This window comes from Anolis sagrei, chromosome 5, assembly GCF_037176765.1.
Source record: "Anolis sagrei isolate rAnoSag1 chromosome 5, rAnoSag1.mat, whole genome shotgun sequence".
Taxonomy (NCBI): Eukaryota; Metazoa; Chordata; class Lepidosauria; order Squamata; family Dactyloidae; genus Anolis; species Anolis sagrei.
The window spans coordinates 148953802-148970906 of record NC_090025.1 but is presented as its reverse complement, the minus strand read 5'-3'; the positions used below and the strand labels follow the sequence as shown (position 1 = coordinate 148970906).

At 37.4% G+C, this 17105-nt stretch overlaps 1 protein-coding gene across 2 annotated transcripts in view; it reads left to right on the top strand.

Moving 5' to 3' along the window:
* Positions 1 to 15751, top strand: part of LIN7A (lin-7 homolog A, crumbs cell polarity complex component) — a 42640-nt gene extending 26889 nt beyond the window's left edge. The window contains exons 3-6 of one of the 2 annotated variants that reach the window (XM_060777393.2): positions 6866 to 6937; positions 10276 to 10485; positions 11229 to 11431; positions 13469 to 15751. In XM_060777393.2, coding sequence (XP_060633376.1) covers positions 6866 to 6937; positions 10276 to 10485; positions 11229 to 11431; positions 13469 to 13493 — 510 coding nt within the window. In that variant the 3' untranslated portion in view covers positions 13494 to 15751. Of the gene's footprint in view, positions 1 to 6865; positions 6938 to 10275; positions 10486 to 11228; positions 11436 to 13468 lie in introns of both variants that reach the window. The other variant, XM_060777395.2, reaches the window with a different exon arrangement.
* The last annotated feature ends 1354 nt before the right edge of the window (positions 15752 to 17105 follow it).

Here is a 17105-nt window from a genome sequence, read left to right as displayed (position 1 = left end):
GGCAAAACATTAGGAGATAATGTTGCTGGAACATGGCCATACAGCCTGAAAAATTCATAGCAGCCCAGCTAAAGCATTCATTATAAATCCCAGCAGGCATTTTCCTGTACAGAGAATCAGCAGCTACCTTCCTCTATATGAATCTGCCATGTTGTTGAGTTCTCTAATCTTGTTGAGTGCCTTCTTTGATTTCCCACTTTTTCAGGTGCTAGTCAGGTGGATAACTGGAGATATGGCCCTATGTTCTAGTGTTAGGTGCACAGTTCTACATATAGAAACAGCAGCAGATGGGTTTCCATAACTATTATTACATCCAGTTCTTCTGGCTTATGGTGGCTAAAACAGGAAGTAGGGTGATTTTTTTCCTGCTCCCCCAATTTGAAGTTCTTATGCTCTTTAGTTTTCCTTAAAGAGTACATTCTGATTCAACCTGTTTAGAGATTTGCCACCAGTAGAAACATGGATTCATATGGATGCAAATGGCCCTTAATTAACCATAGCAAACTGTTTGTAGATTTAATCTTAGAAACGCAATGCTAAATTAATAGCAGAAACATTGAGAAAATTGAAATTGTCGGACTGCAGCCCCCATACTTTCTGACTATTGGTTATGCTGATCTGATGGGAGTCTAGCAACAGCTGGAGGTTCCCCATTTGTTTTCCTCAAGGATATAAGGAGAAACCAAGGTTGATTTCACTCCTTCACCTCTGAGACTGCTGGTCAGTGAAGTACATATGAGTATCTCCTAAGTACACAAGTATTATTCCATTGTGAAAATGGCACCAAATGCCGGAAAATGCAGTGTTCCTTTGTATTAGTGTTGCAGCCTCTCATCTTGTGTTTGGCTCATATTATGTTTGGTATTCTTTGAAGAAACATATCAAGCAGACTTTGAAATCCTTTGAACACTAACTGATTGCCTCTTACATTATTTAACCATGGACATTTTTCATTCGGACCAAACATTCAAGCAAGAGCAATTATAACTTGATTATTTATAACACCAGTAAGTCAGGGTGCATTAAATTAGTCATGAAATGATTAAGGATGTCTTAAGATGATTTAGTGTTTGATTAGAACTACAGCACTACAATTTCAGACTTAATAAAAATACCAGTTGGTATCTCCCATGCACTCAGTTTCCATAACATGACTCATTAGAGTGTAACTGAACTGTGTAAAATTGTAGAAACATGCAGAAATATGAAGATCCTGATCCAATCTCAGCTGTGTGCAGACAACTGGACCTTCAGGTTCCCCATACTGTTGCATAAGACCTAGATATTTCTTCCAAAAATTGATTTCTTTTGCATAGCATTTCCCTGTATCAAGATGAAAAGCTGTATTCTTCCAAATAGAACATGCTAAGTATACTCTGTGATATTCAGAACTTTTAATGTTACTTTAAAGAAGAATGAATATAATAACATAATGAGGCCACCTGTGACTAAAGGGAAGGAGCGAGAGATGACGATGAGGATGAGTGAGGAGGATGATAATAGTTATGCTTTCCACATACTGGATGACATCAGTATGTCATCATAACCACAAGTATCTTGTGTCCATGCTTGTAAGATACTGTAACCAAGATACTATATACTTTTACAAAATGTGAGAAGAAGCCATTTTAAAATGAATATCCTTGCAGATTATACTGAGACAAATAAAAGGTCTAATGTTTAGGCAATATGTTCCTCATCCTCTGGACCATTTTTTTTCCTTTTCTATAATGATATTCTTTGGAAGACGTTGTACAGTATTTCACAATATTGCATCTATATACTTTAATTTTAAGTAACTTATAGAAAGAAAATTGCATGGAAAAATAATTTTAACCATTAATATTCAACTAGAGGAGCAATCTTTTCCATATCATTTGACAGACTTTTTAGGAAAACAGCATCTGTTGTTGTTGTTGTTTTGTGCCTTTAAAGCAGCATTTCTCAACCTGGGGGTCGGGACCCCCGGGGGAGTCAGGCGGGGGGGGGGGGGGGGAGGCGGTCAGAGGATTCTCCAAAACCATCAGAAAACACATATTTCTGATGGTCTTAGGAACCCCTTTGGTAGAGAAGGCTGAAAATCTCTCCATCTGTCCTTCTCTTCCTTTTTGGAAACAGACGACAAATTCTCCTACCAAAAGCCTTCCTCCTGCTGTGTTTTTGGCCAGCCTCTCAGCCAAGGGGATGGCAGTTTCTGAGACTCCAAGCAGGGAGTGGGGAGGAGGCGTCCTCCATGCATGGCAGCATGGTGTGCATGTGCGAGCAAGGAAAATCGCATGAGGCTGGAGGGAGACTTGTGCCAGTGAGTCCCTTCAAGGCAGGTGGAAAGCCCCTGCGCAGTGTGGGACTGGGAGTGGCCCAGCAGCATCAGGAGGAGGATGAGGAGCAAAAGCAGCTTTGGTAATTTGTTAGAAAAAAGTCAGCCTTTCCTTTTATTTTTTATTAATGCTTAGTCCGCTTAAAACCCCACCAGTATTCAAAGTTTGGCATGTTGTGAATGTGTGGCAAGTTACTAGTTTCATCACCAGTTCTCTCTGAGTGTTAGTGAACTGCAACTCCCAGAATTAAAAAACAGCCCCCTCCCCACCCCAACCCCACCAGTATTCAATATTGGCCATGTAGGTAATGTGCCAAGTTTGTTGCAGATCCATTGTGGGATGGATACAGAATGCTCTTTGATTGTAGGTCAACTATAAATCCCAGCAACTACAACTCCCAAATGACAAAAGCAATCCCCCCTCCCCCCACAAATCCACCAGAATTCTAATTTGGGCTAATCAGGTATTTGTCCCAAATTTGGTCCAGCTCCATCGTTGTTTGAGTTCACAGTGCTCTCCAGATGCAGGTGAACTACATCTCCCCTAAATCACTGTCAATTCCTCCCAAAACCTCCAATATTTTCAGTTGGTCATGGGAGTTCTGTCTGCCAAGTTTGGTTCAGTTCTATCATTGGTGGAGTTCAGAATGCTCTTTGATTGTAGGTCAGCTATAAATCCCAGCAACTACAACTCCCAAATGAAAAAATCAACACACCCCAACCCCACCAGTATTTCAATTTGGGCATGTCAGGTGTTTGTGCCAAATTTGATCCAGTGAATAAAAATACATCCTGCATATCAGAAATTTGCCTGACAATTCATAACAGCAGCAAAATTACAGTTATGAAGTGACAACAAAAACAATTTTATGGTTAGGAGTCACCACAACATGAGGAACTGTATTAAGGGATCACGGCATTAGGAAGGTTGAGAACCACTGCTTGGAACCTTTTGTTGCTTAAACCAATATTGTATCTTATTTATAGATGTGTAGTATTCACTAGTAGTTGATGCTTAGGTTATGTCAAACATGTGAAACAACTTGATTTTTACATTTCCAATGGTAGAGTAGTTAAACACCAGTGGAGAATTCTTTCGGAAGGATATTTTATTTATATACTGACAAAACATGCAGTGTTTCTCTCAGGGGATCATGCTGCTATGTCAGGAGGTGGCAGATATGGGTAGGTGCCAGGTAGGATGGCAAAGGCAATTTGGGATACAATTATTTAACTGTGTCTGTCTCAAAGGACTTTTATTTCTGAGGTAAAATTCAGGTCAGGGACCTCAGCATGAGGCAAAAAAGGAAGAAAGAACAGATGGCCATGGGGTCAGAGCGGATTTCAAACCACCTGGGCACAATAATACATCCTTTACTAACAGTCCCAGTCTTTTGCAGAAGTGCCCATATTCTAAACTGATCAAAAATCTTTACCATAAGAAAGTTTGGGTGGTATAGTCATTTGAGCATTGGACTACAAATCTGTAGACCAGGGTTCAAATCCCTTCTCAATAATGGAAACCTACAGGGTATCTTTAGTCATATCACGCCCTTTCAACCCTAGAGGAAAGCAAAGGCAAACCCTTTGGAACAAATTATGCCAAGAAAATTTGCATTGGGATTGTCCTAAATTGGAAATTACTTGAAGGCACAAAATAACAACAACAAATACCTGTGTGTTAGGGGAAGGCTCAATTTCAGAAGGACACTATTGCACTTGAATGCTATATGAGCAAAATCCTGAACTAATTGGATCTTTGGTGTGATTCAGCTGAGTTTTTCTTAAGTTCTTATTCCTCAGTTACTTTTAAAAAACAAAGTGATGTGAGAAACAGAAACTCGAAATGAAAACCATAACAAGGTCTATTGCAGAACATATCTTCGACCAATGTTAAGTTGACCTATAGGATGGAAATGGAAAGTTGCTCCATTAATGTTCCATTAAGGCAAGAGGTTCCTGCAGCTTTAGTATCTTTTTTCGACTCTGCATGAGCTCCTTCCTCTATGAAGCTGGCAGTCGAGTGATAATTTGAATCTTGATTTCCAGCATCTAAGCTTAGGTGGCTACTTACGCTTCACCATGCATGATTGACAAGGGGACAAAAGAGAATGCAAATTGCCATAAATGTGTATGTAATTACTAGCATATAGAGATGCAAATTTAGGGGGGGGGGGTGGCTGGCATTCAGTATTGTAGTTGTCGATTTGTAACCTGGTGTTCCAGATCTATAACTGTTCTGCATTCAGGAAGATTATATAGTTTTACTATAAAATTACATAAATGTCCATCTTAACAGCCAGCAGTTGGGCCTGGCAATTGGGACACAAGAAATATGAAATTTCCACACAGATACTTTATCAGTGAGCAAATCTATGCAGGAAGGTGAAAGAGAATTAAGGTGCAACAGAATTGTTACACCTTATCCTCCTTGCACCTTTATTGCTAGCTAAGCCTGGCTCTTTAAGTGGACTATGAGTAGATGGCAAGAATACATTTAATGTAGCTAAGTAGCTCTGTAGAGAAATGCAATGCATCTCAGGCCCCTTTTACACTGTCCTTATATCTCAGGATTTGCTTTGAACTGGATTATATGAGTCTCCATTGCCATATATTCTGGGATTAGCAGATAACCTGGGATGAGATTCTAGGATATAGAGCAGTGTGGAAGGTGCCTTAGTAGTGGAGGGAGATTGTGATCAGTATATCTGTTTAGTCTGCTCTCCTGATGCTAATGGTTGATGGGCAACTTCAAGACCTTTGTTCTCTCTTCTTATGATTATCTGTTTTTAAATGAGGCTTGCATTAGGAAGGTCCTAGATCATCCCAAAACATTTTGCTGATAAAGATGAAACAGCAAATTGCAAACCTCGTCCCTGCTAAGGTACAGTTAGTCTTCCATATCCACACATTCTACATCCATGAATTGAAACATCCATGGCTTGAAAAATATTTTGAAAAGAAATTACAAAAGCAAACCTTGGTTTTTCCATTTTATATAAAGGATGCCATTTTACTATGATATTATATATAATGGGACTTGAGCACCCGTAGATTTTGGTATTCTAGGGTCTGCCAAATATAATACATACAGATGATCATGTTATTTTGGCATTTGAGTAATGAAATCCTGCAAATTTATCTCTTTTAATCATGTCATTTGACAATTATGAATGGAATAAATAACAATTGTTGTCATTTCATGACACCCAAAATAATCTGCATGGAGCCCAAGAGAATGACCAGCTCTTGATAGAGCTTCAAACTAAAGTAGATATCTCCAAGCATACACCTGTTTTTGTTTGCCAGTCAAATGGACAACTGTCCTCTATAAAGGTGACACATGGTAACCATGTCCAAACTCAACACTAGTCACTTAATTTCACTGACTAAAATCAGTTAAGATCACACATGGTAAATGTAGTTACAATGATATAGATAGGATCCATCCTGATCTGATTCCTCAAAAGAGTTCTGTGGCCCTGGCAGTAGCACTGAAGGATGATGCATTCAACCCCCTTCTATAAGCAAAGCATGGTGCAACAAGCAGCAACAGTAATCTGTGGAGTCCTATCACAACTGCATGTCACACCAGGGGCAGTAAGGTGGATATATCAGCCTACAGCACCCCGCTTACCAGCGACACACAATAGCTGGTGGGGCTTCCTGAATTTTAAGTTGGGTTGGAGGAGGATTCATGGTCAGGGCAATGTGAATGGCAAAATTTATGAGTTCCTAATTCTAGCTATAAATAATGAACTGGATACTAACTATCATATACAAAATAGAGATGTAGAGGCATGGAATATGATATAACTGACAGTTTCACACATTGGGTTATTGCCGTGAAAGAGCTATATTCCATACGTAGCTAATAATAAGGCAGCAGTCTGACTTTTGCAGAAAATACAGTGCAGTACTGAGCAAATGTTACTAAACTGAGCTTGTAGCAAGGCTGTTGGAGATAAAAAGTCTACAGTTCATCTAAACCAGTAGTTTTTAACCTGTGGGCCACAGACCACCAGTGGGCCACGAGGACGAAAATCTGGTCCATGAGCTACCTTCCTCTTTATTTTATTTTATTTTATTTCTGCTCCTTTCTGCCACCTGCCACACCTTCTCTGTTGCTGATTAGCCCTACCCCTTTGGATAGACCACATCAGCTCTAGATTATTAAATATGGTTTTCTATGGGTGAGCAGATGGCGACTACTGGATGGCATATGTTCTGCATCAGAAACTAGAGCTGATGTGGTCTATCCAATGCAATTTTCTGAATCAGCACCCCAAATAACCAAACCGAATCTAAAGTTGACCAAAATCTGATTCGTAACACTTTTGGTACTAATGTTGGAGGGTGGTCCCTGGTCAAAGTGATCCCTGCTCAAAAGAAAGTTGGGAACCACTGATCTAAACTAAATCAAGAAACAGAAATAAAAGTCCTTTGAGATAGACACGATTAAATACAACAAGCATTCAATCCAATATTATTAATTTTGCTTCCATAACTGTATATTTTTCTGTTTTGTTTTTTCTTTTATCATTTTAGGTATATCAGTATATGCATGAAACCATAAGTGTTAATGGCTGCCCAGAATTCCGTGCCAGGGCTACCGCAAAGGTAAGGTGCTTTCAGCTTTAGAATGTATGCTCCCAACGTGGCCTAGTTATTGACTGTGCGCGTGTATGTTTCAGGTATTCGTGTGTACACTGTAAGAAAATTTAGACATCAGTGGCAGCCCAGAGTCTAGAACCAGTACTACTTCCCAGGTAACAATCATAATGGCAAATTCAACCTTTGTGCTGCTTCTGTAGCTTAAGAAAAGAGAATGCTTTATAGAGTTAAGCGGCTTGCTGGGGCGGCGTGGGAATCAGCTTCCAATCAAATCTGCTCTTTTTTTTTACATTGACCATTGGTGCTTCTGTACTCAGGTCTCTCCTAGCCATTTTTATTCGTAATATCTTCTTAATAGTAGGGGCTAAGAGAGTCCCATTTTCAGAAGTGCTGAGCACACATTTCTTAGAAAACAGCAATAGCTGTGCATTTTCATCATTTCTGAAAAACAGTCCCTTTTATAATTACGATTCCTTTGAAACGGCACAATATGTATTTCTGCACCTAGAGATACTGCCTTTGTAACTAGGTCTGGAATGTACTTTTGTGTTTTCATTGTACAAGAATAGATGTTTGTAAAGTGGATAGGTGCTTCCCTATGGAATAAATTACTTCCTTTCCTCATTATTCGTTACTGATAAAATATGAATGTATTTCCTTTGAAAGAATGGGGAGAAATAGCTCTGAGAATCATGTGAATCAGAGCTCTATACATACTGATTTTCCTTGACATCTAGGAGTTAAGCCAAAACTTGGTGCAGGGGAAGTAGTTTTTTTTTTTTTACAATGTCTTAATAAAGCCAATAAAAACACTTTTAGTAATTCAATATTTTTGATATTATGGATTGTAAATATGGATAAAATAACTCCCATTTCTAGAAAAATGAGTTTGATCCCAGAACTCTAAGGTTATTTAAGGTTGGATTCTGGAAAACTGTTTTCCAAATTATCTTGCTGTGGATATAAACAGAAATGACTGCTAAGTGACATAGTTAAAAGTGAAAAACTCTCAAGTAGGTATGTCATTCTCATTTCTTATCCATATAGAACAGCAAGACTGTAGAGCAATGTTTCAGTATCAATACTTCCTGGCTATTTCTGGGCTGTCTGCATTGCATTTTTTTTCTTGTGTCTGACATTGAATGTGTGCATGATAACCAAGTTTGCATGATGACAAATTTTGCCAGTGTAACTAAGGAATTATATTCATTTTATATCTATTGTATCTATTGAGCAAATATCCCCAGTAAATTGTTATATGCCCTCCATTTACAGCACCCTTAGGACTTGTGAGAATAATGCAACTAACATTAAGCACCTGCTTTTCACATTTATTTTAATGAAAGAAAATGTACTTATTGTCTGCTGTTGAAATTGGTAAATCCAGAAAGCTCTTAATATTGAGTGGGTTCTGGCTTAGATTTTAATATTCAAAAGATGCATGATAACTAATAGCAAAGTATACTTCCTAGTTAATTTTTATTTATTTATTTACCCACCCTTTTTATACCCTGCCTTTCTCTACCCCAAAGGGGAGTCAAGGCGGCTTACAACAGAGGCAATTATCAAATGCCTTAACACACATACAATTCCAAAATATTAAAGTTAAAAATTAAGTTAAAATTAATACATATCAGATATTTAAAAACATTACATTTCATATTAAAATCACCCCATTCATAATCGTAGCCCAAGCCGTTCCATAGTCATTGCACAGATTCCAAATATGTTATTGCACTGTATTATTCTCCAAAAGCCTGATCCCACAGTCAAGTTTTTACTTTTCTTCTGAACGCCTGGAAGGAGGGGCTGATCTAATGTTATTTAAAAACTGAGTTACTTCCCGTGCCATGTCAAAAAAGAGAGAGAGAAGTGTCTTGCAGTTCATTTTTTCATCTTTTGGGTCCTTTGCCATTTATTATTTTTGATGGCCTTATTTCAGCTTCTCTTATACTTAAAGGAGTCCCAAAAGTGTATCAGCTAATGTTATTACACTGACATAATGAAATAATTTTACTAACTTTCCTTATCATCACTACAAGTCACTGGTTCCATTGTAGATGTAGACTTTTTCTTTTGGACTGAAAACTCTTTCATGCATCTCCATTCTAGCTTGAAGTTTAGTAGCTACATTACAGCTCTACCTTGATTTGGCTGGAGATAAAAATTCTCCAAATATTTAAAAATACGTATTTGAAAAATACTGTGCATACATTAGAAGGAAAACATGTTGTAATTTAGTAAGCTAACTAAGGCCCCTCCTACACTGCCATATAAAATCCAGATTATCTGCTTTGAACTGTAGTATATGGCAGTGTAAACTAGTATAATCCAGTTCAAAGCAGATAATCTGGATGTTATATGACAATGTAGATAGGGACTAAATTACCACAGTTAGTAAGGATTTGCTTTCATCAATGCTCAAGTTTAATAGGGAGGCCACATCTTAAAGCATTCCTTAAAGATATAGAAAATCTAATGCACATGTAGAGAAAAATTGCACCTTGAAAACTCTGATATTTATCATTTCTTTTACATGCATGAACTGCATTAATGAGATACATAAATAGGACCTCCACAGGCTAAATTCAATTGTAGGCTTCAGCTAAACAAGACTGCTTGGATCAATGGGGCTTTCTAAATGTAAATCTTACTGATTCAGGGTACATTTACACTCTAGATTGATACCACTTTAACTACCATAGCTCAATGCTATAGAATCCTGGGAGGTCTTTTGTCTTCTCTGCCAAATAAGGCAGGCGCCTTTCCAAACTACAACTCCCAGGATTCCATAGCATTGAGCCATGGCAGTAAAAGTAATGTCAAACTGCATTAATTCTACAGTACAGATGTGCCTTCAGTGTGTTTGCTCTAGTTGGAATTAATACTTAGATACAGCTCCACGTGGGTATCAGAGTGCATATAAGCCTCAGAATTTATAGTTCTGTAACAGTTCTGTTGCCCCATAACTGTACAACAACAACAACAACAACAACAACAATTTTTATTTATAGACTGCCGTATTTCCCCGAAGGGACTCAGGGCGGTCCCCAACATATATGGCAAACATTCAATGCCCAAAGAAAAAACATACAAACAGTTTACATCAGGACCAAACACATTAGACAATAGAAAACAACGTAACTATACTTTAATAATCAAAATAGTGAAAAATAAAAATAAAGGAAGAGCTTGAGCACTATATTCTCAATATCAGTGTCACTTATTCAAAAGGATATTGTATTTTTAAATGGAAAATGTTGCATTGTAGAAGTGAATCAATTGAACAAAATTATCCATAGTGCTTTTCTAACTATGTGTTTAAAAAGTGCATTTTCTTCTAGGCAACCGTTGCAGCTTTTGCTGCCAGTGAAGGCCATTCTCACCCTCGAGTTGTAGAACTGCCAAAGACAGATGAAGGCCTTGGCTTCAATGTCATGGGAGGAAAAGAGCAAAATTCTCCTATTTATATTTCTCGCATAATTCCTGGAGGAGTAGCTGAGAGGCATGGAGGACTCAAACGCGGAGACCAGCTGCTTTCGGTCAATGGAGTGGTATGTGATCATTTTGCACTGATTTTGAGTTTTCTAAATTGTAGTTTTCCCAAGAAGTTCAGGGCCTATATAGCAAATTAAAAAGTGTGTGTGTGTGTGTGTGTGTGTGTGTGTGTGCGTGTGCATATACACACTCTTTATGGTATCATGACACAGTAGGACTCATTGGATCAGATGGTATTGCTTGGAAATGTCAAAAGCAGTAAGAAAAGAGATCATATTATTGTGTAAAGGGCATGACCAGTGATTACTTACCTTCAGCTCCCTCCCATAGTAGTGGAATTGATGAATGAGTTCATTTGAATATCTCTTAGCAGTGACTCCCATTGAATTAAATGGAGATTCATCTCAAAGCAAAGCTGTAGAGAATAGATCAACTTGGACATCTCTGATTTATAGGTTTGCTGTAAATCAAAGTCAACTTGAAGGCAACCAATGTTTTCACAAATTCAGTGCAAGCCTACTTTAAACATTTTGTTTCTTTTAATAGACAAGAAGCCTGGATTATCCTTTTGTCTTTCTGCTACTTCAGCAGTGTTGCATTTGTTTAAGGGAGTAATTTATTTAATTCTTACATTATCATAATGCAGGCAATATGTTTTTATCCTCACGCTGAATCCTGCTGTTATGCATTCTCACTCTCTCTTGGATTGAGAACTGCTATAGTTCAAGGACAGGCAGGACTAAGACAGCCTCCAAACCCAAATTCTTAATCATAGGGCTCCAAAAATCATTTTTTTCAGAGTGTGGAAGGAGAGCATCACGAAAAAGCTGTGGAGCTCCTGAAAGCTGCTAAGGACAGTGTCAAGCTGGTGGTACGCTACACTCCTAAAGTGCTGGATGAGATGGAGGCTCGCTTTGAAAAACTGAGGACAGCACGACGCAGACAACAGCAACAGCTGTTAATTCAGCAGCAACAGCAAAATGCACAGCAAAATCATATGTCGTAGGTGAGAGCATTCTTTGGTCTTGCTTTTGACCTTTGCCCTTGAAAAGGCCTTGTAGGTCATGAGTTATTTGGTATATGCCTGCTTCAGATGTTTCTGGTCGCTAAACAGTAGTTGTCTTCCCAAGAGTTACTAGATCATTCCCTTCTCATTCTCACAGTGGCATCTGTAGCTTTTGCCCATTTTGCCAGGGTTGATTGTATGATTAGATATCCTGCTGCCTACACATATCTAATTCTGTCGACAGATAGAAAAGAGGGAAGGAGAGGGAAAAGACCACATTCAGAAATCAGATTTCTTTATTTTATTAATGACAAAATTGAACCATGGGCCCACGGTGGTGCAGCGGGTTAAACTGCTAAGCTGCAGAACTTGCTGACTAGAAGGTTGTAGGTTCAACACCGCAGAACAAGGTGAGCTCCTGTTGTTAGCCCCAGCTTCTGCCAACCTAGCATTTTGAAAACATGCAAATGTGAGTAGATCAATAGATACCTCTTCAGTGAGAAGGTAATGGCACTCCATGCAGTTATGCCAGCCACACGACCTAGCAAGTGTCTATGGACAATGCCTGCTTTTCGGCTTAGAAATAGAGAACCACCCCCCAGAGTCAGATTGAACTAGACTCAATGTCAAGGAAAAACCTATATCTTTACCTTTAAAATTGAACCAACATGTTTTTCACTCTGATTTTTTCACAGAAAATTAGTACGTAAAGGACCCTAAGAGGCTGCTGTTTCTTCCATTTGTCTAGTAGAGTTCAGTGGCAAGCTAACACATTCAGCATACAATTTATCATCCGCCAGATATTTATCTGACTTCATCCTAAAAAGCCTGTTGCTACTGCTTTCCATTATCTGCTTCTGTTAGTGTTTGTTATTATCAACCATTGCCTAATAGGTTTCTAAAGTGTAGCTTCAAGAAATAAGTATGAGTCATCAGTACCAGCTCTCTTTAAAGGCATAATCATTATTTCCTTTTAAACTAGTGTCTGCCTATTTTCTAATGGAATAGTAGAAATTAAGCAGAACCCCAACTACCATAATGCCTGATGTTTACACTTCTTATATAAGATCTTTCCCCTGTCTCTAGCTTTGTAGACTCTGCTTTAATTCTTAGGAATTCAGATGCTAATCTAAAATTTGCCTTGATGTGTCATATCCTGAAATGCTCACTGAACTTTGATTGGTATTAGAAGCAGATGAGTACTTTTACTTTTTATATTAGTCCCAAACAAAGTTAGGTTCAGGCTTAAAAGTCTAGCAAGTGAGTGCTGGTGATTCAACAAGAAATGCATTTGGAATTAAATCTGACTTGCCAGCAGTTTCCTTGATTTGTTCACCCAGTGCAATTCAAGTAAATTCGGCTTTGAAAATAAAAGCCTGATTTCTTTAGGTTGAAACAGAATATGACAAATGTCCTGGTAAAAGGACTGCAATAGAAATAGGGCAGTCCTGAAATACAGCAAGGAATGGAGGGTCCCAAAATGTAGATCTATTTTTACTGTTTATGTTATGGCACAAAGATATAATTCTTTTTAAAATTTGCATACTCATACTTATATGCACTTGCTTTGTTTTTTTAATTTATATTGTGTCTGATGTTAGCCACCTTGAATTTCTATGTTGGAAGAAAGACAGGATAAAAATAAGATAATACATAAACATAATCTGAGGTAGCTGTCCCTCAGTTGATCAAGAAATATTTCTCCTTTGCTATAAATGAAATTGAAGGTTAATGATAAAGTTTCACTAGCAAAAAAAAAAAACCCTTCTAGGCCACACGCTTTCTTATTCTTTCTGAACAATAACAGTGAAACTAACTGTGTGCATCGTTACTCTGCTTCTTAAGAAAATGGGTGTCCGTGGTAAGTGCATAATGTTTCTTTTTATCAAAAATAGTCAAGCCCATGATTTGTGCCCCTATATGATATAAATATAAAACACCAAAGGTAGCAATGAAAGAAATACAAGGAAGTTAGAAAGTTAGTAACTCAGTACTTGTAGTCTCAGATTTTGTATGGATATTTTCAATTGCAGATGGTTCTCAAAAAAGAAATTCTAAATCCAGAACTCAAGAACTTCGAAGCAAAGCTGTGCTCCGCATTCCAACAAGCAGTAAAGGAAGCAGCAGCAATGACAATACAACTGCATTCACCAGCAAACTGTGAAAGAATGCCATAAGAATTGTTTGGCAAGCCAACAACATAATAAACCTGTTCTGTGAGGTTTTTCCATGTATTGAGGTTTTAGGATGAAAGGTTTCTTTGACTCTACTCCTGTTGTGTGGTAAGGTTCTCAATATCAAACGTTGTTTAAAAGTAAAAAGAAAAACAGTTCTGACTTTTGAATGAATATAATGTATGTATGGTTCAATCCTGCACACTTTACAAGGATGCTCCAGTAAGAATTTGTTGGACAGGGTCACAATAAACCACTGCCAAGAGTGAAGACCGTCCACAATTTGTAGCCCTGATCCTGCTAGAGTTGTGCTTTTAAAAGCTGTTTACACGAGACCAGTTGAATTAGAATGTATACGGGGATGTTTGTTAGATTGTATATTCCCATTAAAGGCAATACAAATGTGGATATCTGGCATCTACATTGACATGCTACTATCCCTTTTATGTAAACAGTTCTTTATAAATATGGGGAAATTATAAATGTGAGGAAACTTGATTTCATGTTCACCTCTCCTAATCTGGATTAAGGCATGTGAAAGAGATTAGCATTTTAGATACAGATTCTGTCAATTACAAATTTTGCAACTTTTAAATCCCTTATACATTTTGCATAACATCCCATCACAATCTTGTACAGTTGTGAAATTCACTTTGTAATACTTCTCCCCTTTACTTCCCTTGGAGGTTGTGTTACTTTATTTATCCTAGGGCCACAGTGTTTAGCTGATTACTCAGTTAGGTCTAATCGAACAAATATATGTCCAATGATGAAAAAGATACCCTTGGTTAATTTTATTTTTTTAGGTAGTTAATTATTTTTATGCAAGTATATATAAAGCTCTAGGTGGCATGGAGGCTGTCTTAGTAGAGACATTCCACTTTCCTAAAATATAAAAGATTGGTGCCTTGTTCTGCCACATACTTGCATCATTTGAAAATGAGTATTTATTTGTATTCCAAAGACAAAATATATAGGCTGAAAACCTATGCATGTTTACTCAAAAGTAAGGCACATTGAACTGAATACAACCTCCTCCCAGGTAAATGAATATTCAAGTAACCTCAGTGTGGCTGATTTATGAGTATGTATAGTGTTGCTATATCTACATCATGCAGAATTTTTGTAGATATAATTAACTGATTGATTGATTATCCAACTAAAATGTATTTAATTAAACAACCGGCCTACTTTATACAGTATTCTGTTTAAAGATGCATTTTACTGTTGGTTTACCAATATGTTCTACTGATCAGATTTAATTCTATCTTTTGTTAGTGGTAAGACTAGAGAACCCTAGAATTGTATTTTTGAATATAGATATTGCTAGTATATCTACCATAGCTATTATCCAGAAATCTATAACTGAGTATACAATATATTTATAAGATGCATACATATATATATAATAAATATATATATACACATATATATTGTCAGAATGTATTTGTTCCAGAAGTAGGCTCTGTAGTTTCTAAATGTTTTGAGATAATGTGAATGAAACAAAACTTAGTTTGCAAAAAGATATTACAGTACCTAGTATATCCGTATTTTCTCTAGTTTTCAAATAGATTATTTCATTTGTTGATGTTGTTCAATTTAATATATTAAATTGCTTTTCTGAGAGCTGATGTAGCATAGTGACTAAGAGCTACAAATTAGGATTCCTCAATTTAAATATCATCTCTCTTCATTCTCTCTCTCAGTTGCAGTGACCCCATCTGCATTAGTAAGAAGGAACAGTGATAATGACTTCTCTTATAGAATTGTAAGGATCATAAGTATAGTATAAAGCACTCTGAACACTTGAAAGGTCTATACAGATGTTATGTATTATAGTAATTATATGAGTCTATTTCATTCTTAGCAAGGGAGGCAGGCCTTCCCTAAAGAGACACAAATGACTATTAAAATAGTAATTGGCTTTTTCTGAAGTTTTGTAACAAAAGACTGACTTACACATATAGTAAAATGAAGTGAGAATCGTAAAGTAAGAGGATTTGGCTAAGGATGATAACCTTGCTTTTTGAATTTGATTTTGCAACCCTATCCACCAAATCAAAATGTTTGTCACAAAGTGTTGAGAGATATTACCTCATATTATTTATACTTGTCAATAAAACATCTTGAAATTAAACCGGACTTGAAATAAATGTGGTTGTTACTAAAACAAGAAGTATTGCATTTATGAAAAGTTTATGAAATAGTGATAAGAGGGAAAAGGGGGGAAGAAATGTTGCTTCTTAATCCAAATAATGTTCCTGTTGTTCTGGGCTATTTTCAGGCAATTCTCAACATAAATAGCAGCATTTTGTTCCCACCATCAAATGGGGTTCTTTAAATTTCAAGGTATCTTGGAACACATAAAAATATCCTTCTTTTCTCCTCATTTCTTTTAATATTAATAGGGTGACAGCTTTATAGTGCATGAGTAAAATGGCATGTTTGCAATGTAAAACTTCACTTTTTTGTGTGTCAGGAGCAACTTGAGAAACTGCAAGTCACTTCTGGTGTGACAGAATTAGCCATCTGCAAGAACGTTGCCCATGGGATGCCCAGATGTTTGATGTTTTACCATCCTGTGGGAGGCTTCTCTCATGTCAATGCATAGGAAGCTAGTGCTCGACAGATGGGAACTTACCCCGCTCCCCAGATTCGGACCACCAACCTTTCGATCAACCAGTTCAGCCAGCACAGGGTTTAACCCATTGTGCCACTGGAGGCTCCTATCTTCAAATCATGAGATTGCTTAAGCAAACTATACCCCAGGGTTTGTTTGTTTTGAAAAATAATCCCTAGTACAGAACCTCAACAAATCATGAAAATATCTCCCCCCCCCTCCCCCCAATAATAGAATTAGCAAAACCCACAGTAATACTGCAAGATGTCTGGATAGCCCATATAGCTAAAGAAATGTTTCATATAGTTGGGTAAGATCTATAAGATGAATGCTCCCACTCCTAGACATTAGCCTTATAGGTGGCACTTGGGGAGGGAGGAATTACTCAAGGTCAGTCATCAAAATTGAAGCTTAAATGCCAGAATATAATTAAATTACACTTTATTATAGATGTGAGGAGCAATGAAACTTTTAGATTTAAGCACTTTCCTTATGAAAGGAGTGACACCTGCTGTGGATCTAAGTTTGCAGTATGTCCAGCTATTGAAAGATAGTTGAATGTAGCCCCAGTGACATCCCCTGCCCCTCCCCGCAATTCTCAACAACACAGGAGTTACCATGTTGGAAGGCATGTGTCACTTGGGGTGTTGGAATAGCACTTGAAGATGTCTCACTATGGAAACGTTGCTCTTTCCCAAACGAATGTCTGCTGTGGCAAGATCTCAGTGAATACTTTACATTTTCAATTTTGGCCTACTGTTGGTATAAAATAAGAATTATAGATTCAGCTACATGTGAATCTGTTTTAGTGAGCCTAATAAAATCCATGTTGATAATAACTGACATCTTCCCCATGGCCTATATGGTTTGCTAAGC